Raw genomic sequence first — 22,890 nt, forward strand, 5'->3', positions numbered from 1 at the left:
ACTAGTAGGCAAGTAGCTGCTGCCATTAGACCACAATTCAGAGGAGACTTTTTTTTCTCTTGGGTAGAGTAGATTTATACATAAATCAGATCACAGAAGGCAGAATGCAGCTGTGTATTTCCATTAGGGAATTTTCATCATGCTAAGGATTATTTATGCAGTACTTTAAACAGTGAGGGAGCCAAAACTGAAAATAGTGTAGACTATAAAGGAAAAACATGCAGGGACTCATATTTAGCTGAACTATTTGTATTTCTTCACAACTGCAATTCTTTAGAAAAATATAAAAGTACATTAAAAACTTTGCAGGACAATGTAGCACTTTAAAGACTAACAAGATGGTTTATTAGATGATGAGCTTTCGTGGGCCAGAAAGCTCATCATCTAATAAACCATTTTGTTAGTCTTTAAAGTGCTACATTGTCCTGCATTTTGCTTCAGCTACCCCAGACTAACACGGCTACATTTCTATCACTATTAAAAACTTTAGATTTAAAGCCGTCTCTGACATGCACAACTAGTATTTCTGGGCTCAGTAACTCTAGTCAAATTATATTTTAACAGAATCACACCTAATAGCAGTGGAGCCAAATCTCGTGATTTTAGGTGTTTTTAATGAAAGCCTCAGCTGCTAGAGTCATGTTTTTAAAGGAGAATGTCAGCTGGTGTAGAAGTAAATTTCTGGTCCTCTTAGTTGCTGAGAAATACTGGAAAATGTGAACACTGAAGTTTCAAAACCCAGAAATCAAATTAGAAATTCTCTTTTTTTTAAAAAAATCATGATTTTTAACCAACTCTATAGGGGTTTTTTTGGAGCCTGACACGTTTTTGAATGTTTGGTGTTGGCAGTACAGTAATAGGTGCCTTAAAATGTTTTGGGTCCCTGTAGACCACACAACAGAAAAAAATTCCTGAACCCTGTTGACCATACAACATTCACCATTGCTATCACTGTCCAAGTGGCACTAGCGGTAAATTAGAGATCCTAATTTTCTTAGGGTACGTCTAGACTACATGCCTCTGTCGCCAGAGGCATGTAGATTAGGCTACCAGGCATAGGAAAATGAAGCGGCGATTTAAATAATCGCCGCTTCATTTAAATTTACATGGCTGCCGCGCTGAGCCGACAAACAGCTGATCAGCTGTTTGTCGGCTCAGCGCGGTAGTCTGGACGCGCGGGTGTCGACATCAAAGGCATTTGTCGACCACCCAGGTATGCCTTCTGGGATGAGGTATACCTGGGTGGTCAACAAATGCCTTTGATGTCGACACCCGCGCGTCCAGACTACCGCGCTGAGCCGACAAACAGCTGATCAGCTGTTTGTCGGCTCAGCGCGGCAGCCATGTAAATTTAAATGAAGCGGCGATTATTTAAATCGCCGCTTCATTTTCCTATGCCTGGTAGCCTAATCTACATGCCTCTGGCGACAGAGGCATGTAGTCTAGACGTACCCTTAGGGTAGGCAAGACTTCAGCCTCTACTCTGGCCCTCTGCTCCCCATAACTTTCCAGAATTATGGATGGCTATTTCAACATTTTTTTTCTCATTGCCAGTTTCATCCTATGCATGACACTAAAATATCCTTTGACTTATCCATCAGGAGGTAGCCATGCACTTTTAACCTAACATCATTGTTAATCCCTTTAGGTCCCTTTGATCTGCATGTTGTAATCTGCACATATTTGTTTGGGATAAAATAAGCTTTGTGAGACCAATAGCAAGGGTTTCTGATTGGTTTAAGTACGTTTCATATCAACTAACTATTGTCATGTTTTATTTCCATCCAAATCATGTGTTGAAGTGGGGTTTATCCACAAAAGCTCATGATCCTATACATTTTTGTTAGTCTCTAAGCCCTGGTCTACACTAGGGAGTTATTTCGAAATAACAAGCAGAGCATCCCCACTACCAAGCCTGTTGTTTCAAAATAAGGGGCTGGTTATTTCAAAATAATAACTCCCACTTTCCTTGAGGCATAGTCTTATATTGAAATAGTTATTTCAGGAGTTATTAGTTCAAAGTAAGTTATTTTGAAATACTTTCCTAATGTAGACATGCCCTAAGGTGCCACAGGACTACTCATTTTTAAAGTTACAGACTAATACCGCTACCTCTCTGAGATGTTCTATTAGTAAAAAGAGCACTATTCTTAGTCATCCTATACTTTTTAAGTAATATATTAAGTATATATTCAATGTGTGTTCCAATATCCATTTCTTTCAGCCTTAGAAGCCCAAGCGGGTCATCTAGCCAAATTACAGACGCTAGACCTGAGTTATAATGACAGGGTTTCTGATGAAGGATGGGCCACTTTCTTTCAAGGCTTAATTGCACTCACAGAACTTTCAGAGTTGGACATCAGTCTTCGGCCATCATCTTGTCATGACTGTGGAATGTGGTTCAGCAAGTTATTAACAGATTTGTTAAAGCTGCCTGCATTCAGAGAGATAGGCATGCAAAGGTGGGTCCTTTCAGAATCACAAGAGAAACAACTGGAAAGTTTTAATCAGGGCAATAAAAGGAATGTTCACTTTGATTATTGATGCAGGCCCTGGGTTTCTGGAAAGATCTTTCCGAGTAGCATGTGAACTATGCATTGTGAGATTTTTGACTCAGAAAATAGTCTATTTTTTACTGGTAAGATGGTTTTTGTCATGTCTGAGGGAATTATGTGTTTGGGAATGTTATTTAATTGTGAAATACACAGATAACTCTATTTGATCACATATAAGAAATATATGGGTGTGTAAGGAAGCTATGTCTTTATTTTATACACATCTATCTGTTTTTAGTAAGCTGTGTTTTAAATATAAGCATCTTCTGCCTCATTTGTGCTAATTTAGTGCTGCACAGATTTTGGTCTTCAGAGGAACCCATATATATTTGCTGGGGTGGTGGGTGACCCCATGGCTTGGGGAGGTAAGATCTCCCAGCCCTGCCCATTAGAGTCCATGCTTTCCCCCCACAGTGTGTGTTTGGGTCCAGCTGAAACAAGTTATAGGATTGGTGGGGGCTCTTCCTGCTTATCTGAAGGTCTGCTTCAGCTTCTAGAGCAGCCTTTATTGCCCCGTACTCAGGCAATACCTTCTGTGTTGCCTGTCTCAGTAGGTACAGCCAAGGAGTGTAGCCATTAGCATGAGGATCTGATCCACTGTTCATTGAAAACAATGGGAATCTGTGAAGCAGTATGTTCCCCATACCAGCCCTAAGAGTGAAATTATGACAGGTTGGCCCAATCTATCAATTAAGCTCCAAATGGGAGGTTTTCATTCCTTAGGTTCCACAAATTAGGAAGAAGCTTACCTGGAAAGGAAGAGGCAGGGCTACTGTAAAGTCAGGAAACTGGTACCCAGGGAAGTTTGTACACCTCCCTGAGGTAAGGGAGAAGCAGCAGCCTGAGAGAAAGGGGTCTAGGGAAGGGGTTTTTAAACTTGAATCACAGACCTGCCAGGGTGGGCCTGCAACACTTTGTTTACTCTAAAGCTCCGCAGCCATGGAACCTTGCAGCTCCCATTGGCTGCAATTTGCCATTTCTAGCTAAAGGGAGATGCAGGAAGTAGCATCCCAGTCTGTGCCGCTTCCCACAGCTCCCCTTGGCTGGAAATGGCAAACCGCAGCCAATGGGAGCTACAAGGTTCCATGGCTGTGGAGCTGTAGAGTAAACAAAATATCACAGGTTGGAATGGGGCTTTCCCTTGTAGGGCTGTGACCCAAGTTTGAAAACCCCTGGTCTAGAGATGAGAGCAGTAAGACAGGGGTAGACACAGACCTTAATGGCTTGGTACTAGGCCCAGAACTGGAATCCAGAGGAGAGGGTTGGCATGGGTTCCCCTATCATCTACCGCAGAGTGGTGCTGCTAGGGGCAGTGAATGGGGAAACTACCAGAGTTGCTATAGGAGTAACCTAGTCAAGGTAGCAAGTGTGAGGTCCCGCCTGATTCTGTACATGGACAGAGACCTTGAGAAACTACCTTAGAAGGGAAATTATGATGTGAGCTGTCCAGTGGGCTGATTCACAAAGCAGCTATACTGCAAGTCTGTGGAGTGGGAGGAGAGTGGAATGTGGGAAGAAGAGAAAATCATAGCAGTGCTGAACTAGGCTGGATCTAAATGCTAGTGGGATGTACCACCCAGCGGTGAGTAGAGCACAGACCCCTTCCCCCCTCCTCCCCGGCTCCATGACAGAGTCCTCCTAGTGACTCTTTGACAGGGGTGCTGGAATGGTAGGAGTTTTTACTGGCTGTAAGGGTAAGTGACAGGTGAAGCCTTGGGTGGAAGGGTGCTCATGGTCTCCCCACTCTTAGGCTACAGCTACACTGTAGTCTTCTTCCGGAAAAGCTTATACAAATGAAGCATGGCATGGAATATCGCCGTGCTTCATTTGAATAATTAATTAGCAGCCACTTTTGCAGAAGAAGCTTTTGCACAAAAAGAAGCTGAGTAGACTGCTCCTTTTTGCACAACCCCCCCCCCTTGCACAAGCGCCATTCTTCCTCATTTTTTCAGGAAAAATGTTTACTCCTTTACATAATACCAGTACATGGAGTTGAAATTAATAGGCAACAGGTTTAAAAACAAACAAAGAGAAGTCCTACTTGATGCAATGCACAGTCAACCTGTGGAACTCTTTGCTAGGGGATGCGGTAAAGGCCAAAATGACAACACATTCCTGGAGGATAGGTCCATCAGTGGCTAATAGCCCAGGATGAGCAGGCATGCAATGCATGTATAGGTGTCCCTAGCCTCTGTTTCCCAGAAGCTGGGAGTAGGCTGTGAGTGTTCATTCCCTCTGAAGCACCTGGCACTGGCCACTGTCAGAAGATAGGAAGAATACTGAGCTAGATGGACCATTGGTCTGACCCAGTATGGCCAGCCATTTTTATGAAAGTAAGACCATTCTCATTACAGAAGACATGAATTTTAAAGCATTTAGGGTACGTCTACACTACATTTTTTCAAAAGGAGATACGCATATTAGCGCCAAATTTGCATACCTTCCAAATGCTTTTTCGAAAGTGAAAGTAGTCTGGATGCAGGGGGGGGGGGTTTGAGAAGATATTTCGAAAAAACCATTCTTCCTAAAAAAAAGGAGGTTTATACGGTTTTTCGAAAAAGGGATTTTTCCCTCCAAAAAACACGTCCAGACTTCTTTCACTTTCAAAAAACCCGCTTTCGAAAAAGTGATGGGAAGATATGCAAATTAGCACCAAATTTGCATATCATCTTTCAGAAAAAGACGTAGTCTAGATGTACCCCTGGTCAGCACAAAGCTCTGCAGATACAATTTGCTTTCAGTTAGTCAATTGCCCTTGTGCTTTGCAATCATATATATTATTTTATCATCTAACCTAATTTAATTGAAATAATTTTGACACATGAACAAAACTGGCCATAAAACACCCTACATTATATTTTAATTTTAATAATCACTGTTCTGGAAATATTAATGTTGATTATCCCTTATTTTCTTGCTTCTCTCTGTATCTACCCACCTATGTAGAAGGGCTCTAAACAGTTTGATGTACAAGTCATATAGAGAAGTATTACTTTTTGCCCTTTGTGCCTTTGCCTGGCTTTTCTTTTCCCTTTTCTTTTCCTTTCTTTCCTTTCTTTAACAGTTTTTGAAGCTCAGCAAAATTTCCAAGCCCCTTCCTCACCATCTGCCCACGCCACCAAGCCTGGATCTGAAAGAGAGGATGGAACAATACTGTTATCTAGAAGAGAAAAGAACGACTTCAAACAATTGAACTGAGAACTATGTCTGCTAGTATTGATGCAAAAAGCTGAACGCATTGGGGGTCTGCGTGAGTAAACCAGAGGACCTACTAACCAAATAAATAATGTTTTCTAGATTATTTCCACAGTATTTCCCATTGTTCTTTCAACTCTTTTGTCAAGAGCTTTAAATGAAGAGCAGTCTTCTTTCCAATTTTAAATGTTAATACAGGTTGGACCTCTCTGGTCGAGCACCCTCGGGACCAAACTGAGGGAATTGCTACTGGCCCCCTGCCTCACTGCCCTTCCCCGCTACTGGCCATAGCCATCCCCTGCTGGGTTCCGTGCTGCTGTGCTCCTGGCGGCCTGGACTGCCATATCCCTAGTCCAGCTATCGGGGCTGCCACATCCTTGGCTCTGGCCTTGCTACTGGAGCTGCTGCAGCTGCCACATCCCCAGTCCTGGCTCCACTATTGGGGCTGTCACAGCTGCTGTGTGCCCGGTTCTGTTAGTGGGGCTGCTACAGCCTCAGCTGTGTTACCTGTGCCACCAGCCTTATTGCCTCTGGAACTCCCAGCCAGGACTCCTGGGTCCAGGAACATCCATGGTCCTGCCAGACCACGGAAGTTGCCAGACGAGAGAGTCATGGTTTTGGGAGGTCCAACCTGTATTTGGCTTTTACATTAGCCCGTGTACCTACAAGCAATTTGGACCTAACTAATCGTATTAGATGGAGTCCAGAGAAAGGGAAGTGGTTTCCTTTCAGTTGGGTAGTAAATAACTGCAGGAAGGAAAGAATTTGAAGTATGAGAGAATCAGGAACTGAGGACCTGCCCCTTGTTCCTCATTCCCATCTTTTGAGCAAAATGACTCTGCTGCCCACTGGTGCTGTAGACTTAGCTTCTAATAACCATCTAAGGCAGTGATACTCAAATCTCCATGGTTCAGGAGCCAAATTAGCAATCAGCATTATCCAAAAGAGCCACGTTAGTACGAATAGAGATGTGAACGACCAGTCAACTAGTCAACTATCTGATAAGCAAATGCTTATCAGATAGTTGACATGCTAGTCAACTAATTACTTCCTCCCACCCCCTCGTTGCTGCCTCTGTCAGAAAGAGGCAGTAAAGGGCGGGGAGAGTAGTGTTTCAAAGAGGCAGCACTGCATGGATCCCGGGGTCTACTGCTTTGAAATGCTGCATGCAACCTGGGGAGTCTACTGCTTTGAAACACCACAGGGAGTCCCCAGCTGACCCCAGGCTTCACACGGTGCTGCCACTATGAAACGCCACGGGGACCATGGGGCCAGCAGGGGACTGTTTGAGTCCCTTACTGGCCCCATGCTCCCTGCAGCACTTTCGCCTTTGAAGTGTAGCAACAGCTCTGGGGCTGTCGCTATACTTCAATGGTGGAAGCACCCTTATCAACTGATCGAACAATTGATAAAATTGCATCAACTCTTCGATTAGTCAATTAATCGAAATTTTACATCTCTAAGTGTGAATTCATTTCATTTTATATATATTACAGCAAAATGACTGACCAAGTATTCTACAGTTGGCTAATACAGTAAAAGCATCCTGATTGGTTGTTAGTTATGTCAATGTTTCAATATGTCCCACAAAGAGCAGCAAGAGACATAAAGAGTCACTTAGGGCAGGTCTACGCTGGCGAGTTATTTTGGAATAACTCCATTTATACTGAAATAACAAGGTGAGTATCCATACTACCAAGCCTGTTGTTTCAAACTAATGGGCTTGTTATTTCAAAATAATTTACTCTTGCTTGTGAAGAGGAAAAAGCTTATCTCGAAACAGTTATTTTGGGAGTTATTATTTTGAAATAACCTGGTAGTGCGGACATATCCTTAAAGAGCCATTTGCAGCTCCTAAGCCTCAGCCTGAAGCCAGGTCTATACTAGAGGAGAAAGTCAACTTAAGATATGCAACTTCAGTATGTGTGTGTGCAATAAGTCGACATACGTTAGGTCAAATTTACACAGCATCCCCACTGGGAGATGTTCTCCCATCGACTTCCCTTCCTCCTCATGATGCAATGGAGTATTGGAGTTGATGGGGGTGCCATCAGTGGTTGATTTAGCAGGTTCTTACTAGATCTAGAGATGTTAAATTGCAGATAATCAGCTAATCGAGTAATCAATGGAATTTCTGTCAACTACTCGATTAGTCAATATGGGGATGCTCGCTAACCCTGCTGCGGCTCTACATTTTAAATGTAGTAGGAGCTAGACTCTTACCATATTTAAAATGCAGAGCCATAATAGCCCTGGGGGCGGCACAAGTCAGGACTGCTTAGACCTGGCTCGTGCTGGCCCCAGAAGCTACTTGCACTGTGGCTCTGCACTTCAAATGTAAAATGTAGAGCTGCAGCAGGGATAGCTTCCAGGGCTAACGTGAGCTGGGACTAAGCAGTCCCAGCTTGCCCAGGCTCTGGGTCTGCTGTGGCTCTGCTTCTCCTGCCCCCTTCCTCCTGCACTGTGCTGGGGGGGAAGTGGCTTTAAAGCCGGCTCCCCCTATCATTGGCTCCTGCGTCCCTCCCTACCACCTTACTGCCTCTGACACAGAGGCAGCAATGGGGTGGGGAAGTGAATAGTCAACTCGACTACCCGATAAGCATAGGCTTATCAGGTAGTCAACTAGTCAACTGTTTCCTTACATCCCTAACTAGATCCACTAAATTGAACCCCAGAAGATCAAGCTCCACAGTCTCAATCTCTGGAGAAGTGGAGATAAGCCCCAAGTACAACTGATTAAGGGCTATTCTGGGCTGACTCTCTGTGCCCCCAAACTCTACAATTTTGGGACTAGAGAATGCAGTTCATAGCTTCTTCCCCAATGCAGGCATCTGCACTGTGCATGGACCTAGTGTCCATGCCCCATTTGACAATGAGATAAAAGAGATTCCATAGCACATAATGAGGTATCTGCTGCTTTACTGCCTCATCATAGCGGACACAGAATTTGTAAGGTTATTTCAGGGCCTTGCATAGCATGCCCTATAGAATATTTCTGTGTAAAATACTAGATTACTAATAATGCAGTTTGTGCAGTGTAGTAGATCTCTTATGCCTTGTACCTTTGTAGCCTTGGCCTTTTGATTCCTCTTTTCCCGTAAATACTCCCAGATAGCCACCTTCCCCTGGCTACACACCTCAACTGGAGGATCTGTCATAGGATTCCCATCCAACAAGACAAGATGCAGCTTCTGAAGACTGTCCAAGTTTTCTGGGAGTTGGAACAACTGATTGTTCTGAACAAACAATTTTTGCAAACCTGAAAAAATAAAAATCACAAAACTTCACTGCACAGACTTATAATAATCTGGAGTGTTCCAGTGAACATGCTTACAATAGAACAATAGGTTGCTGGGTGTGAAATATTTACTCTGTGTTTGTAAATATTTCCCAGACCATCAGTATATTGTTTCATTGGATAGTGTAAAGAGCATAGTCCCCAAACACAGAGATATTTTCACAGCACTTCAGTAAAACCAATATGTTTGTTTTAAAGGTGTAATCAAAGATTATTTTTCTACAAAAATGTCAAAAAGAAGGGTGTTACTGCTACTGTACCTTTCTACTTCCACATGAACGGGTTACAAGTTTTTAGGCTTGGGTTCAAGGCAACCGTCAAGAATACAAAACTGTTTTTTCTCCATAATAGGAACTAGAGTGAAGTATTCAATAGAAAACTTAATTTCCTAAATGATACGCCACACTGAGGTGAGTTGCTGGCAATGAGAAACAGACTAGAGAGCTGGTGAACTTAAAGCATGATCCTCTAAGCTTAAAAGACACCTATTAGCCAAGGCTGAATCAGGCTTATTGACCTCTATTTGTGGCCCAACCACCTCTCGGGGAGGAGAGAAAGGCCACATTGAGTGGGTGTGGGTTACATAAACACCACCTACACACTACATCTGTGCTTCATACGCAGGGAAGTTTTCTGAAATAGCAAAATGCTTTCTTGATAAGAAAGACCCAAGAATTGATAATTGTTCTGCTTTGTCATAAATAGACCAATCTGAAAAATTGCACTTATATCTGCAGATCATTAATTTTCCTGGAGTGCATATTGTATCTAAATCTATTCAGTAGGGAAAAGTCTTCAACAGACTATCAAACAATAAAAATTTTTAATAATACAGATTACTCCAACCTAGTCTCTTATTTGGACCAGGAAAAGAGAATGACTGAACAGAGGAAGATTTTTCAACTTTGAAATCCCTGCTTTAAACCTGTCACAAATGCATAGGATATTTTTTCACCTTGTACTTGACATATGGAGTCTGGGAGTTCTTTAAGGAAGTTGTTGTGACAATCAACTATTTCTAAGTTGCTCAGCAAGCCCATAGAAGATGGCAGGTACTCCAGACAATTGTTCTCTAGGTACAGCTCTTTCAGATTCTGGAAAAAAAAATGTGCATGATGTTTAATTTAAAAAAAGAATGTTTCCTTAAGTCGATCATTGAACAATGAACAACTGAACATCAACAAATGCAAAATATAAAAATATGATAAAAGCATTGTTAGGTGCTCAGATACTATGGTAAGGTGTGATATAACTGAATAATTAAGCTCAGAGAACACTGTTAGATGTTTCAAGTGCAGTATGACCTATCAAGGCATGAGGATTTACTTCATTTGCCATGGTTCATAGTCATGCACATGCACTCTGTGTGGTCCTTCTGCCAGTCCTGCATTCTAGCAATCTCTTGAAATGTTCAGCGGCTGCTTGGTAGGGGTATGTCTACATAGCAACATTATTCCGAAATAACTATGCAAGCATCTACACAGAAATTCTGTTATTTCTAAATAATTTCGAAATAACAGGCAGCTTATTTCGGCGTTGGTAATCCTCATTCTACGAGGAATAGTTATTTCAGAATAGTGGCTATGTAGACAGGGCAGCTGAAGTTATTGTGGAATAAGGGGCCTCCAGCCCTTCCCATGGTGCCCTACTGGCCACTCTGTCTACACTACAACCCCCACAGCCTCCAACTCCCCTTTCCTGAGGGGCCACCTTATGCACCACTCTCCCCCCTCTCCTGCAGGGACTGTAGCCCAGAAGCACCTTACCTCCTTAAGGAGGGCCCCAATGGTGGATTTCCCAACACTGAACTGGTTGCCCACTGACCGGTAGCTGTTAGGGATGGTAAGCTTCCACAGGGCAATTGCGACCCGCTTCTCCACAGGGATGGCAGGCCGCAGGTGGGTGTCACATCTCTGGAGGGCGTGGGTGAGCCAGGCACACCGAAAAAAGCTTCTTGTGCAAGAAGCCTGTAGTCTAGACGTAGCCAGAGAGGCAAGGAGGGTCTCCAAAATGATCAGAGGGTCGGGTTCCTGCAGGGTCTGGGAGACAACCTGCAGAAACTGCTGCATGAGGTGCAGCACAAGTTGCAATAGCTATCGACAGCCCAGAGACAGCTCCGGCTCCATAGCTGGATAGCTGAGGTGTCTGCAAGGGCAACCACAGCAGGCAAAAGAAAGGCTTTGCTGTCCCTCAAGGTAGGCAAAGGAAAAAAGCCTGAGACACTGATGTACGGGGAATGGGGGGTGGAGGGAGGTGGCGTCCTTTTAAGCAAGAGCCTCAGATTGCCTCAGGCAGCAGCTCCAGGAAGTAACTGCTGTCCTGATGCCCTGCCTGAAATGGCCTTAAATGCAATTGAGCATCTAATCGGTGTGGATACTTTATTCTGAAATGGATCAGTGCTATTTCGATGAGCATGTGTTGCATAGATGCGCTATTGCAAAATAAGCTATTTTGGAATATTTTTTCTGGAATATCTTATTCAAAAATAAATGTGCAGTGTAGACATAGCCTTGCAGAAGTGAAAGTAAGCTGGTATGGTACACCAATAACAAATGACTGGCTGGGGACAGGGCTCTGGGGGTACGTCTACACTACATGCCTCTGTCGGCAGAGGCATGTAGATTTGTTTGTTCAGCAAAGGTAAATGAAGCCGCGATTTAAATGATTGCGGCTTCATTTACATTTACATGGCTGCCGTGCTGAGCCGACAAACAGCTGATCAGCTGCTTGTCGGCTCGCCACTTGTCTGGACGTTCCCCCTGTCGACATCAAAGCCCTTTGTCGGCAGCCCCGGTAAACCTCATTCCACGAGGAATAACGGGGCTGCCGACAAATGGCTTTGATGTCGACAGGGGGAACGTCCAGACTAGCGGCGAGCCGACAAACAGCTGATCAGCTGTTTGTCGGCTCAGCGCGGCAGCCATGTAAATGTAAATGAAGCCGCGATCATTTAAATCGCGGCTTCATTTGCCTTTGCTGATCTGTCTAATCTACATGCCTCTGCCGACAGAGGCATGTAGTCTAGACACAGCCTGGATGTTGTCAGCCACTCTACATAGGTAAGGTTCCTGTGCTGGGCATGGTGGGCCCACCACTCCCATTCTGACCCCCATCTCCCACAGCCAGAGCCCAAACCACTCCCCCTCCTGGGGTCCTCAGCCCCAGCCTTAGTTGGCCTGAGCCAGCACCCACAGCCCCTGGGCAGTGCAGCCATAGAACACCTATGCTCCATCTCCAAAGCTCGGGTGGCTGGGCAGTGAGGTCACTGCCCCAGTCCTGGGGCTCCAGCAGCCGGGCATCCTGGTCCCCATCGATGCAGCTGAGTATCCCAGTCCCCATCACCTCAGCCAGTCCTGGGGATTCATTGGCTGGGAAACATGGTTGCCATACTCCCAGCCCCGAGCCTTCCCACTCCCCTTGCCCTAAGGTCTCCCACATGCCCCAATCCCCTGCTCTGAGACGGCAGGCTCCTGCCCTGACTCCTGCATCCCCCACATTTCTCCCTTAAACCCCCCCCCCCACCCTGTACTCTGAGCCCCTGCACACCTTCCAAACCCCTGCACTGACTCCTGTACCCTCAACCTCCTACCCTAAGAACCGCATAGATCCCAACTCTTTGCCCTGACTCCCGCAGCCCCCCCTACATAACCATCCCCTACCCTAAGCTCACCCACACCCACTGCAACACCCTTCCCAGAGACCCCAGCACTCCGACCCGCACTTAAATTTCTTACAAGTACTGTCATATCACAATCCCCGAATCTCCACCAGGAGGGGAGGGGGGAAGTTGTGATATGACTGTACCTGTAAGAAATTTAAGTTTTCATCTCTGCTCTGTAGATAGGCAGAGAAAAGGAAAAACATGAATTCCACCTGCAATTGTAAAGTGTCTTATTGCCTAGGGCTTGGTGACTGCTGATCACCTAGTAAAACATGGGTTTAACAATGCTACAACCCTGGTGTAGGGGCCCAACACATTTTATAGGATCAGAAAGATATACATATATAATCTACCCCTTACAAGGTGATGGAGATGATCGACTTTGACTTTAAGACCTTTTTTTTTTTACAAATATTTTACCCAATCCTACCAGCTCTCAATAAGCTCATTTCTGCAAGGCTTTGTGTCCCATTGAATTAAATGGAAGTTTAGTGCACTCAGCCCTGTATGCTGAATTCCATGGAAGTCCATGGAAATTCCATTTGCTGAAAGCCTGCAGGATTGAGTGCCACTCTCTTCAAACAACTTAATTCTTCTGTACTTGTTTGTGATACCAGGCAGAGTTGTTCCTGAGCTCCTCTCCTGCTCTTTTTCTTACCTGCAGTTTGCTGATGTCTTTTGGTAGAGTCGTGAATTTGATCCCTTTATCTTGTCCCAAATATAATTTCTCTAATGACTCAAGGAGAAAGACTTCCTCTGGAAAAACACTGAATCTGTTTCCAGTCAGACCAAGACATTTTAAGTTAGGGAGTCCCGTCACCTCTGGAGGTATCTAGGCATGTTCCAAAACATACAATAAAAACATGTTTATATCCGTTAAATACAATGTTTTATATTTGTTGTTTGTTGTTCTGGGAAACACTCTGCCATGTTGAATCAATGAAGAATATCATGTTGGCTACATTCTATTATATTGCCAAGTTATGGCTGAAATTTTTGCAATATTTCCCTGCTATACTCCCTTGCTGAAAGGTCTCTCTTTGTAAACTGCAATTCTTAGTATATATGTTCTTTCCAAAAGAATGCTGCCAGGAGAATGAATTGTAATGGCTGCTCTTGCACATAGTGATCCCTCTGAAAGTATCTGTGCATTATAAGATAATTTAAGTAAATTAAAGTGTTAAATTGGCATACTTGCTTATTTCACCATTTCCTCAAATGTAGCCCTTGAGGGGGGAAAAAACCGCAAGTCAGTCTCCTGGCAGACAATCACGAAAGGGAAATGTATTTGATTCCCTAAGAGGAAGGCACCCATTATTGTTATTCATATATTGAGAGATTTCAGCTGTAGAATTGTCCCCTAGACTACCATAAGATAATGGATCTAAAAGCAATAACAACTGGTACAGTCATTTTGAGCTTGCCTCCTGCTCTGTTTCAAATAGCATGCCACATTTATTGATAGTAGGCAAATGCAATTTTTATCAGTTAGTTCAGGAAAATATAGGAATAAACAGAACATCTAATCTCTTCACAGCAAGATCCCATATCTAGCTTTGCATTTTTTAGTAGTTTGTTTTTTGGTTCCTTTTTTTCTGACTCAATACCTGCCTCTCAGTGGCAGTTGGTTACAAGAGGGAGTGAGGCTCATAGGATTAGGGAACAAACTCGGTAAACATAATAACTATCAGTAGTTTTATTGCTGTCAATTTTTAATGAAGCTATTGTCACTCGTTCACCCCAGTGGCTTCGAAAATGTGTTATTCTAACAGCTTGCTGCTTTTGGGTAGCATATAACAGTCATGGGCACCACCACTATGGGTGCTCCAGGGCTGGAACACCCATGGGATAAACTGAGTGGGTTCTAAGAACCCATTAGCTGCCAAGCTTCACCCCCTGTCTGTCACCTGCTGGTGGCCCCACTGACGAACTCCTGCCCTTCCCCACCCTCCTACTGCTTCTGGAGCACCACAAACAGCTGATTTGGAAGCTGGGAGAGAGGGAAGGAATAGGCAGGAGGTGTACTCGAGGGAAGAGGTGGTGAAGAGGCAGGGGCAAGGAGAGATGGAGTGGGGGTGAGAGCTTGGGAAGGGGTGAAATAAAGGTGGAGCCTGGGGTAGGAGGGTCGAATACCCTCCCAGTTAGAGGGGAAGTTGGAACCTGTGATGATAGTGTCTGACATCGCAAACAGCTTGTATAGAATGTTCTATAACTGGGGTGGCCAAACCATGGCTCATAAGCCACATGTGGTTATTTTAAAATTAATGCGCAGCTCACAGAGCCAACCTCATCTCCCACACACTTGTTTTCCACTGGGTGGAGGGAGCTTAGGGTTTCAGCCCCACAACGAGGTGATAGGGTGAAGGGCTTTTGCCTGGTGGATGTGGATCTTGGGGCTTCAGCCCTGTGGGAAGTGCCTGCTGAGGCTTCAGCAGGAGCCGGGCAGAAGTCCTGACCCCCGGTAGGCACCTCCTGCAGTTCAGACGACCCAAGACCCCCACTGCAGGGAAGAAGCACCAATCCCTGGAAGATGCGCTGGGTTCTCAAACTTCTGAAGGTTACTGTGTGCCACTTGGAGGATCAGTAAGTTTGGCCATGCCTGCCTTACAATGAACATTACACAAGCATAAAAACACCCTCTAAGTAATGCACTAATGTACAAGTCTTCCAACGCATATAATTCTTGGCAAATCTAGGATCCCACCCTTAGTGAAGCCCATGCTTTGCACCCTCGACAGGATTGAGGCAATCAAGTACTTAGAAGTGAAAGGATTCTTCATGCCTTGAGATATAGTTTCAAGATTAATGTTAATGTTAAAGGAAAACGGAATAATTCGAAAACTTTAGTTCAATACCATTCGGTAAGTGTGTTAAAGGAGAGAGCTGTAGGTTTCTGAGTAGATTAAAAATTAAGTTGCAAGTCAGCTTTGGTATTGACATTCATTGAAAGGGGCTAGTCAGGACAGTAGGAATTGACAGGTTACCGATATCTAACTCTGTGGCTTGGTGCAAGGTAGCCTAAATCATAGTACCCACAGTGCTGAGCTGTAATGAAGGAGAAATGAGAGAGGGAAGCTAAGTGATATTGATTCTACAACTGCTCTTATCCAGTGACTAATGTGGGTTAGGCCACCTGCACAAAAGACACATCCCTAGACTAGGAAGAGAGAAGGGGTATGACAACAGGAAGTCTCACTGTATGGGAGGTTGGAAACATTTTGACCTTCTGCATTGGGTAGCCCAGACCTCTTCCCTATAAAATAATATTCAGCTGTTATATCCGAAGATCTCAGCACTTTTCAAAGGAAAGTATGTATCATCAGCTCTGTTGAGAGACTGAGGCAAAGAGAAGTGAAGTGACTTGCCGAGGATCACACAGCTAGACAAAATCCTTTGTTTCCTGCTTCCCCAGTTAGTGACATTTCCTTGTGGCTGTTTTGCCTGGCATAAGGATTTCTGGGGTTCCCATGCCTTAGAGCTAAGGTCCCTAGAGCCAAATTATGCAGTTCTTGTACAGAATTGGATTATTATTAGTGCTATGTATTATAATACCTAGGAACGCCACTCATGGGCCAGGACCCCATTATGCCAGATGCTGTACAAACACAGAACAAAAAGATGGATCCTACTCCAAAGAATTTTACTTATGATTATTTCCCTATGTTGCTGAGGTAAGTGTTTCAAACTATTACATTTGAGAAACGTATTAGCCTAGTGAATTTGAAGCATAACTAGAATCCCACACCAAAAATAAAGAAATCAATACCTCACATATTTGATTGTCATCCAGTGACAATATTTCCAGATTTTCCATAGCACAAATCTCTTTAGGGAATTCATCAAAGAAATTTTCACTAAGATCTAATATCTTGATACAGGTTAATCTGGCAAAGGAAGATGGTAGCATTTGCAAGCCAGTGTTTTTCAGGTAAACAAGGCAAAGGGACTTCCAATGGCAAATTTGATGTGGAAACTTTTCTAAGTTGTTACCAGACAGACCAAGCTCATTCATTTCTGTGAGCTGCTTGAAGCTACGAGGGAGCCTACGTAGAAGGTTATTAGACAAATCAAGCACAGTCAGTCTCTGGCAATGATGCAATTTATCAGTGATTGATAACAGGTTATTGAAAGCTAAAAATAGTTTCACTAAGTTTGTCAAAGAGACAATCTCTTCAGGGATAAAACTCACTAGATTTTGTTCCAGATCTATTATTTCGAGATTAGGAAGATGACAAAGCTCCAGAGGAAAACTTTCAAATCTGTTTTTTTGCAGGTAGATCTCTTTAAGTTTTCTCAGATTCACTATTTCTTTTGGCAAGTACCTTAGATTATTGCCAGAGAGTCCAAGCAGCTCAACATGATGGAGGCATTTACAGATCTCCACTGGAAACTCATCCAAGTTTACATCATAGAGCCTGAGCTGACGAAGAGCCCGCAGTTTGCTGATGATATGCAGCGAACTGTAAGAGAGAGGATTGCTACTTAAATCTAAACTCTGAAGAGATTTCAGCTCTCCAAGTTGTTCACATATGTCGCGTATGGAGTTCATATTCAGATAGAGAACTTTCACCTTCTTAAGATGATGGATGTCTCCTGGGATGCTTTCAATTAAGTTTTTTTCCAAGTGCAACTCTTCCAGATTCTCCAGTTCTAAGATGTGTAAAGGGATAGTAGTCTGTTGCTTATTGGCTAAATCAACGAAAAATATCCGATCTGTGACATGTACAGGTAGAGCTTCCTTCTCTAGTTCTTTGGTCATTTGTATTTCCTGTGAAATCTGCAAATTGTCATTCTCAAGATTTGTGGCATCTGTTCTTGAGAAATGAGCATTCATTGTGTTAGTATCCAGGCTCTGCTGAAACTCAACCATCTGTGTTGAAAAATAAGTATATTTTTCACTCTAAAGAGAAAAAAAAAGGAATCAACAATACTCCATCTTTAATTCACTTAAATAATACTAAAAGGAGGATATAGTTCAATATTTAGAGACAGATTCTAACTTCAGAAGTACCCATACAAACTGAAGATGGTGTTACCCACTGACACTGAAAGCTTGAATGAAAGTGAATGACGGCACATTTTGGCCCTTAGTCTATCGGTAAAAGCACAAAGGCCAAGTTCAGTGGATAAAATGCTACTGTCTGTGGAGATGCATCTGCTTAGAGAAGGGTTGAATTTAGTCCAATGAGCCAGAAAATCCTCAGTATAAAATTATATTGGCTAAATTTTGTTCTCAGCTACACCGGTGTAAATTTGGAATAATGGCATTGAAGCTAATGGAGTGACTACAATGTAACCAGTGTAACCAAGAGCAGTCTTGGTTCTATATTGTCAAGTGATTATTTTAAATTGAATAAAACAGTTCTTACGTGGTGTGTTTTGAACAAATAAGACCACTCTTGCAATAAGTTTCATGGGCCAGAAACCTTATTTGGTGTAAATCATCACAGCTCCATTGAGCTATAGAAGTTTTCACCAGCATAGGAGATGTGTTCATATTCTTAAAATGTTTTCAATACAGATTAATTTGGATTTCTCTTCCCAAAAATTGACGTTTCTTCAAAGTATCCAGTTTACTAGAATAGCAGTCAGTGATACCTCCAGGAAATCAGATCTTTTCTATCATTAAAGTGTCCCAATTTTCATAATCTGCTATTGCACTGGAATTTTTGCTTATCTGAGGCATGATCTTGATTTCAGTGGGAGTTGATAAACCTAAGCAGTATCATGCCTTTGTAGGCTCAAAGGGAGCAAAACACTTAACTTAAACCATATGCCTATGTGCTTTGCTAAATAGGAACACGATTATCCACCTTTAAGGATAAGGCTGTTTAAATGCCTTGCTGCATCAGAATCATACAGTTGTTCTATGGATTTTGTGTTACAGGCACCATGTTGGCTATAGTTTTATGTTTATACTTCCCTTAGCAAATGGCCCCTTAACCTCAGCTGAGGCCCCTGACCCTTACAGTATTACATACTTGAATAATATCAGGAGTTTTACAAATGATGTCACCATTTTACATGACATATTACATCTATTGTTTCAGACCAACATAGACAAGGTAAGTGTCTGAATCATATGTATATATGCATTTAAAATCCTAGGATTGCTGAAAGTTACAATAAAGGAATATGGGAATAATAGGAAGAGGAAGTGATTAACTCATGTCTGATGTCTTAAACCTACTAGATTGGATGTCACAATCCCACAAGTCAATGTTCGAAGAGCCGCAGCAGAGAAAGCAATGGGAGGAATAACCAAGAGGGTGGTAACTGACACATTGACCACTACGTCATAATCTCACCTGAAAGGATGTCATAATCCCAAAGATGAGCTGGTTGAAAGCATCACAGGGGAGAGAGGAATGAAAAATATGCAAAACTAGAGGATTTACCAGATGTTTCTCAGGTCTTTGTGGGGGCTTTGGGCAGCAGAGGGGGGTTGCAAGAATGAGGGCTGGTGGCTGGAACGTCTGGAGAGGCTCACCGGAGCCCCCCGTGGTGGCAAGGGCAGAGGTGCTCTAGTGATGCCAACTCCCTGGGATCACACTGTTCAGTCAGTGGTTTCTCTGTGGGGAGCCAGGGCTGTGCTGCCCAGTCCCAACTGCCCAGCCCTGACCATTGGTCCTCCAGTAGGAGGGGGACACTGTGCTGCCCAGCCTGTGGCTCCTCCGGGGATACAGGCCCAAGTCTCCTCTGCTTCTCCTCTGGGGAGGGAGGGAATCAGGGCTTTGCTGACCACCCCCAGCTTGCTTCTCCTCTGGGACGGGGGGGCAGGCGGGGGCAGCAGGGGAGCGCCTGGGATCGACCAGGGGTGCGCTGGCCAGGCTGTCAGGCAGTTCCAGAGGGGCTGCAGTGGCAGGGCCACTGGCTGGTGAAACTCCCCCTTCCAACCAGCACTGTAGGTGAGGGCTGTGGGAGGACGAAGGGTGGACGGGTATGGAATAAAGGAGCCAATCACCCAGGGTTGGCAATATTGAGAACTGCAGCTGGCCACTCTCTTCCTGGTGCAGCCACCCCCCTTTGGTCACTCTGCAGTATAGTCGTCCCCTGTGCTCGCTGTCCCCAATGGTCATTGTGGAGCATAACTGTCCCTCCTATCAGATCCCTTCCTTTCCATGTTATGGAAAACAATCCCATTCCAGGCACTTCCCATTTTCCTAGCACAACCAAACCCTGACCTTGGTTTAAGTTAGGATAAGAGGAAGCTGCATATCAAATTAATAGTCATACCTCTTACAGTTGAGGAGGAGTTCTGGAACAAACCGACTCAAACGAATGGATGGACTCACAGACAGACAGATGTGCAAAATCTCATATGTATAACAAGTGATAAAGGGAAATTGGATTAGGAATCTCTTGCCCATCTCATAAAACAAGAACAAGTAAACAACCAAAGAAGTTGAAAGGCAGCAAATTCAAAGCTGATATAGGAAAATTCTTTTTTTACACAAACCATAAAATAGACTGTAAAATTCATTGTCACAGGATGCCCTTGAAACCAAGAAATTAGCAAAAGTCATAAAAATAGATTGGACATCTATATGGATGACAAGAATATCCAGAATAATAATAGTAAATACTTTAAAAAAAGTTTTGTAAGGCACAGAAATTCTCATGCTATTAGATTTAAACCAATCTCTGACTATTAGGGGCTAAAAGGAAAATTGCTAGGGAGCAAATTATCCCTAATCGGCCTGCTGCAGGGTTTCTTGAACTTTCTTCTGAAACAATAGAGTGGTCTGCCACTTTAAGGGTGTCCAGAGGCCTGGGAACTTCTCTGTTCAATGATCAGACAGTGCAGAGAGTCGGGTGCTCCCAATAAAGGGCTATGATCAGTTGGAGGCTTGAAAGAGTTTTGGGTGTGGTATGCATTAGTCCTTTCCAGTTGGGGGTGACAGACCAATAGCCTACATGGGATAGTGAACACAGGCTGGTGAAGGTGAGCGCAGAAGATGGCTCAGTGATTACAAGACCTTGCTACTGGTTGGCTGTCCTAGGAAACTAATTCTGTGGAAAGAATTATTGTTTTGGACCCATTCCTTCAGATCCTACTAGTGGTAGCCAAAAGTTTGGTAAGGTGGTTTTGGCAATCATTCAGGGGGGACATGAGCAGAGTGGGAGTGACCTGACCTCCTCCCCATGGTGGCATATTAGCCACTGGGCTAAAGGGCTGTGCCCAGGGGTCTCAGCCAATTGGGGAGCCCCAGAAAAATGGACATCCCTGAACTACCACCAACTCAGACTCTCTGCCTGGAGCTCCAATTGGGGAGTGGGCAAGCCCTCAACTGCACTCCGGGTATATCTACACTACCCCCCTAGTTCGAACTAGGGGGGTAATGTATGCATACCGAACTTGCTAATGAAGCCCGGGATTTGAATTTCCCGGGCTTCATTAGCATAAAGCCGGCGCCGACATTTTTAAAAGCCGGCTAGTGCGAACCCCGTGCCGCGCGGCTACACGCGGCACGGACTAGATAGTTCGGATTAGGCTTCCTAATCCGAACTATCTAGTCCGTGCTGCGTGTAGCCGCGCGGCACGGGGTTCGCACTAGCCGGCTTTTAAAAATGGCGGCGCCGGCTTTATGCTAATGAAGCCCAGGAAATTCAAATCCCGGGCTTCATTAGCAAGTTCGGTATGCATACATTACCCCCCTAGTTCGAACTAGGGGGGTAGTGTAGACATACTCTCCCTGGCTAGAGCAGAGGATGGAGAGGGGAAAGACTCTGACTGTACTCCCTGGCAAGAGCTTGAGGGCTGGATGAAAAGGTCCCATGGGTACATGCGGTCTATAGGCCTTAGTTTCCTAACCCACACGGTTTCAAAAGGGTTTGGCTCCACAATGTCAGAGAACATCCCTTGAGAGTGAAAAGTCCTAGTAGTAGGTTACTGATCCAGCAAGCTGGACACATCAAGCAAGACTGTAGTAATAAAGTGCAATTCTGCAGGGTGCAATTTTAGCCAAGGGGGAGGCTGGCACTGTCAACAATTCCTTCACTACATGTAAGGAAAAAGAGACACTCTGAGCACCAGGTACCCAGTGCCCGCTCAGGGGGTGACACACTCATTTCAAGGTTTGTGTGAGAAGGAGAGTAAGGATAGTTCATGGCTTTGCAGAGTGTTCCCAAACATCCTTCTGTGGAGGGAATCACAAGTTTGTGAACCCATCTGTAGGGAGAAGTATTTTCATGGCTGGAGGAGGGGAGCCTGCTCCCATATGTTCATGGGGGAGGAACCCCCACACAGCATTGCAGTAGAGAGGTAAGCAACTAGTGGAGTAGTAGACTACCAAATAAGCCTATGCTTATCAGATAGTCAAGTGACTGCTCAACTACTCCCCCCCTTGCTGCCTCTGTATCAGCAACTCCCAAAAGTCAGCTCCCCTCATCACCATCCTCACCATCAGGGGAGACAAAGATGTAGAGGGGGACCTGGTGCACCCAGCTAATGCCTGATACCCCGCTGCAGCTCTTGCCTTTTAAATGTAGTAAGAGCCAGCCCGACTGCTAACCCCCTTATGGATTAGGTTATTAACTGCTACTTACCATCCCTACATTGCAGAGCACCCCAGTTCAATGCATTCACTGGGGGACTCCCCAGAGTCACGGCCAGTCTCAGGGATCCCCCAGGCCAATGCATTTCATGCTCCGCACCAGAAAATAATGCCGTAGCGACTCAAGCAGCGCCCCTCCAATTCTGCTTTCGGTAGCGCTTTCTGCATTTTGAGAGGGGGCTGCTTGCGTCGCTATACCGGCGCTCGGAGTAAGGCGGGAGAGGGCAGGCTCGCTCAGCCCCTTCCCTAGCAGGGCCCAGGGGCTCGTTCCTTACCCGGGGCGCTGCGCGGGACTAGGGAAGAACGCAGGCGCACTTGGGCGGAAAGAGGAGCGCGCGTGGTCGGTGTCCCTATGGCAACCACGGCCGGGGACCTGAGCTCGCGGCGGGGGCAGCGCATGGGAAGTCCCGCAGCAACGGCCTCAGGTAGCCGTTAGGGCCCCAGCCCCGGGGAGCCCGGAGCATTCAGAGCGCAGGGGCCATGGGTACCTCAGCCGGCCGGGAGCGGGTCCGGGCGGGAATTCGGCGTCTGTGGCTTCGCTGAGATCTGCCGCCCCCGTTCCGTGCGGGGGGAGAGAGCGGCGGCTGGACCCCCTCTGGCAGCTCGGGGACCCCTTCTCCCTCC

General features: G+C 44.8%; 3 protein-coding genes across 12 annotated transcripts in view; 2 read left to right on the forward strand and 1 right to left on the reverse strand.

The window, feature by feature from the left end:
- Nucleotides 1-5,856, forward strand: part of LRRC31 (leucine rich repeat containing 31) — a 180,574-nt gene extending 174,718 nt beyond the window's left edge. For 4 of the 5 annotated variants that reach the window (XM_075937909.2, XM_089780766.1, XM_075937912.2 and 1 more), the window contains one exon: nucleotides 2,225-3,498. In XM_075937909.2, coding sequence (XP_075794024.2) covers nucleotides 2,225-2,544 — 320 coding nt within the window. In that variant the 3' untranslated portion in view covers nucleotides 2,545-3,498. Of the gene's footprint in view, nucleotides 1-2,224; nucleotides 3,499-5,619 lie in introns of those variants that run through there. The other variant, XM_089780767.1, reaches the window with a different exon arrangement.
- On the reverse strand, nucleotides 5,388-22,885 carry LRRIQ4 (leucine rich repeats and IQ motif containing 4). Of its 3 annotated transcripts, none has more exons than XM_075937920.2 (6): nucleotides 22,755-22,885; nucleotides 16,476-17,609; nucleotides 13,368-13,541; nucleotides 10,004-10,142; nucleotides 8,813-9,009; nucleotides 5,388-5,685 (listed from the first exon to the last, which is right to left on the reverse strand). In XM_075937920.2, the coding sequence occupies exons 2-6, from the start codon at nucleotides 17,577-17,579 to the stop codon at nucleotides 5,545-5,547; spliced, it is 1,755 nt and encodes a 584-aa protein (XP_075794035.1). In that variant the 5' UTR covers nucleotides 17,580-17,609; nucleotides 22,755-22,885; the 3' UTR covers nucleotides 5,388-5,544. The 3 variants fall into 3 exon arrangements, with proteins under 3 accessions (XP_075794035.1, XP_089636894.1, XP_089636895.1); XM_089780768.1 differs by lacking the exon at nucleotides 22,755-22,885 and adding an exon at nucleotides 18,900-20,001; XM_089780769.1 differs by lacking the exon at nucleotides 22,755-22,885 and having other exon boundaries at nucleotides 8,888-9,009; nucleotides 16,476-17,960.
- Nucleotides 22,445-22,890, forward strand: part of LRRC34 (leucine rich repeat containing 34) — a 54,135-nt gene continuing 53,689 nt past the window's right edge. For 3 of the 4 annotated variants that reach the window (XM_075937926.2, XM_075937927.2, XM_075937928.2), the window contains exon 1: nucleotides 22,445-22,691. The gene's annotated coding sequence lies outside the window, so the exon portion shown is untranslated. The remainder of the gene's footprint in view (nucleotides 22,692-22,890) is intronic. The other variant, XM_075937924.2, reaches the window with a different exon arrangement.

The sequence above is a fragment of the Pelodiscus sinensis genome, chromosome 10, assembly GCF_052426305.1.
Source record: "Pelodiscus sinensis isolate ZL-2025 chromosome 10, ASM5242630v1, whole genome shotgun sequence".
NCBI lineage: Eukaryota > Metazoa > Chordata > Testudines > Trionychidae > Pelodiscus > Pelodiscus sinensis.

Coding starts and splice junctions, on each gene's coding strand:
- LRRIQ4 (XM_075937920.2), bottom strand. CDS start 17,579: ATGGTTGAGTTTCAGCAGAGCCTGGATACTAACACAATGAATGCTCAT. Junction 10,143..13,367: donor AAGACATCAGCAAACTGCAG/GTAAGAAAAAGA, acceptor TTTTTTTTCCAG/AATCTGAAAGAGCTGTACCT. Junction 9,010..10,003: donor CTCCATATGTCAAGTACAAG/GTGAAAAAATAT, acceptor TTATTTTTTCAG/GTTTGCAAAAATTGTTTGTT.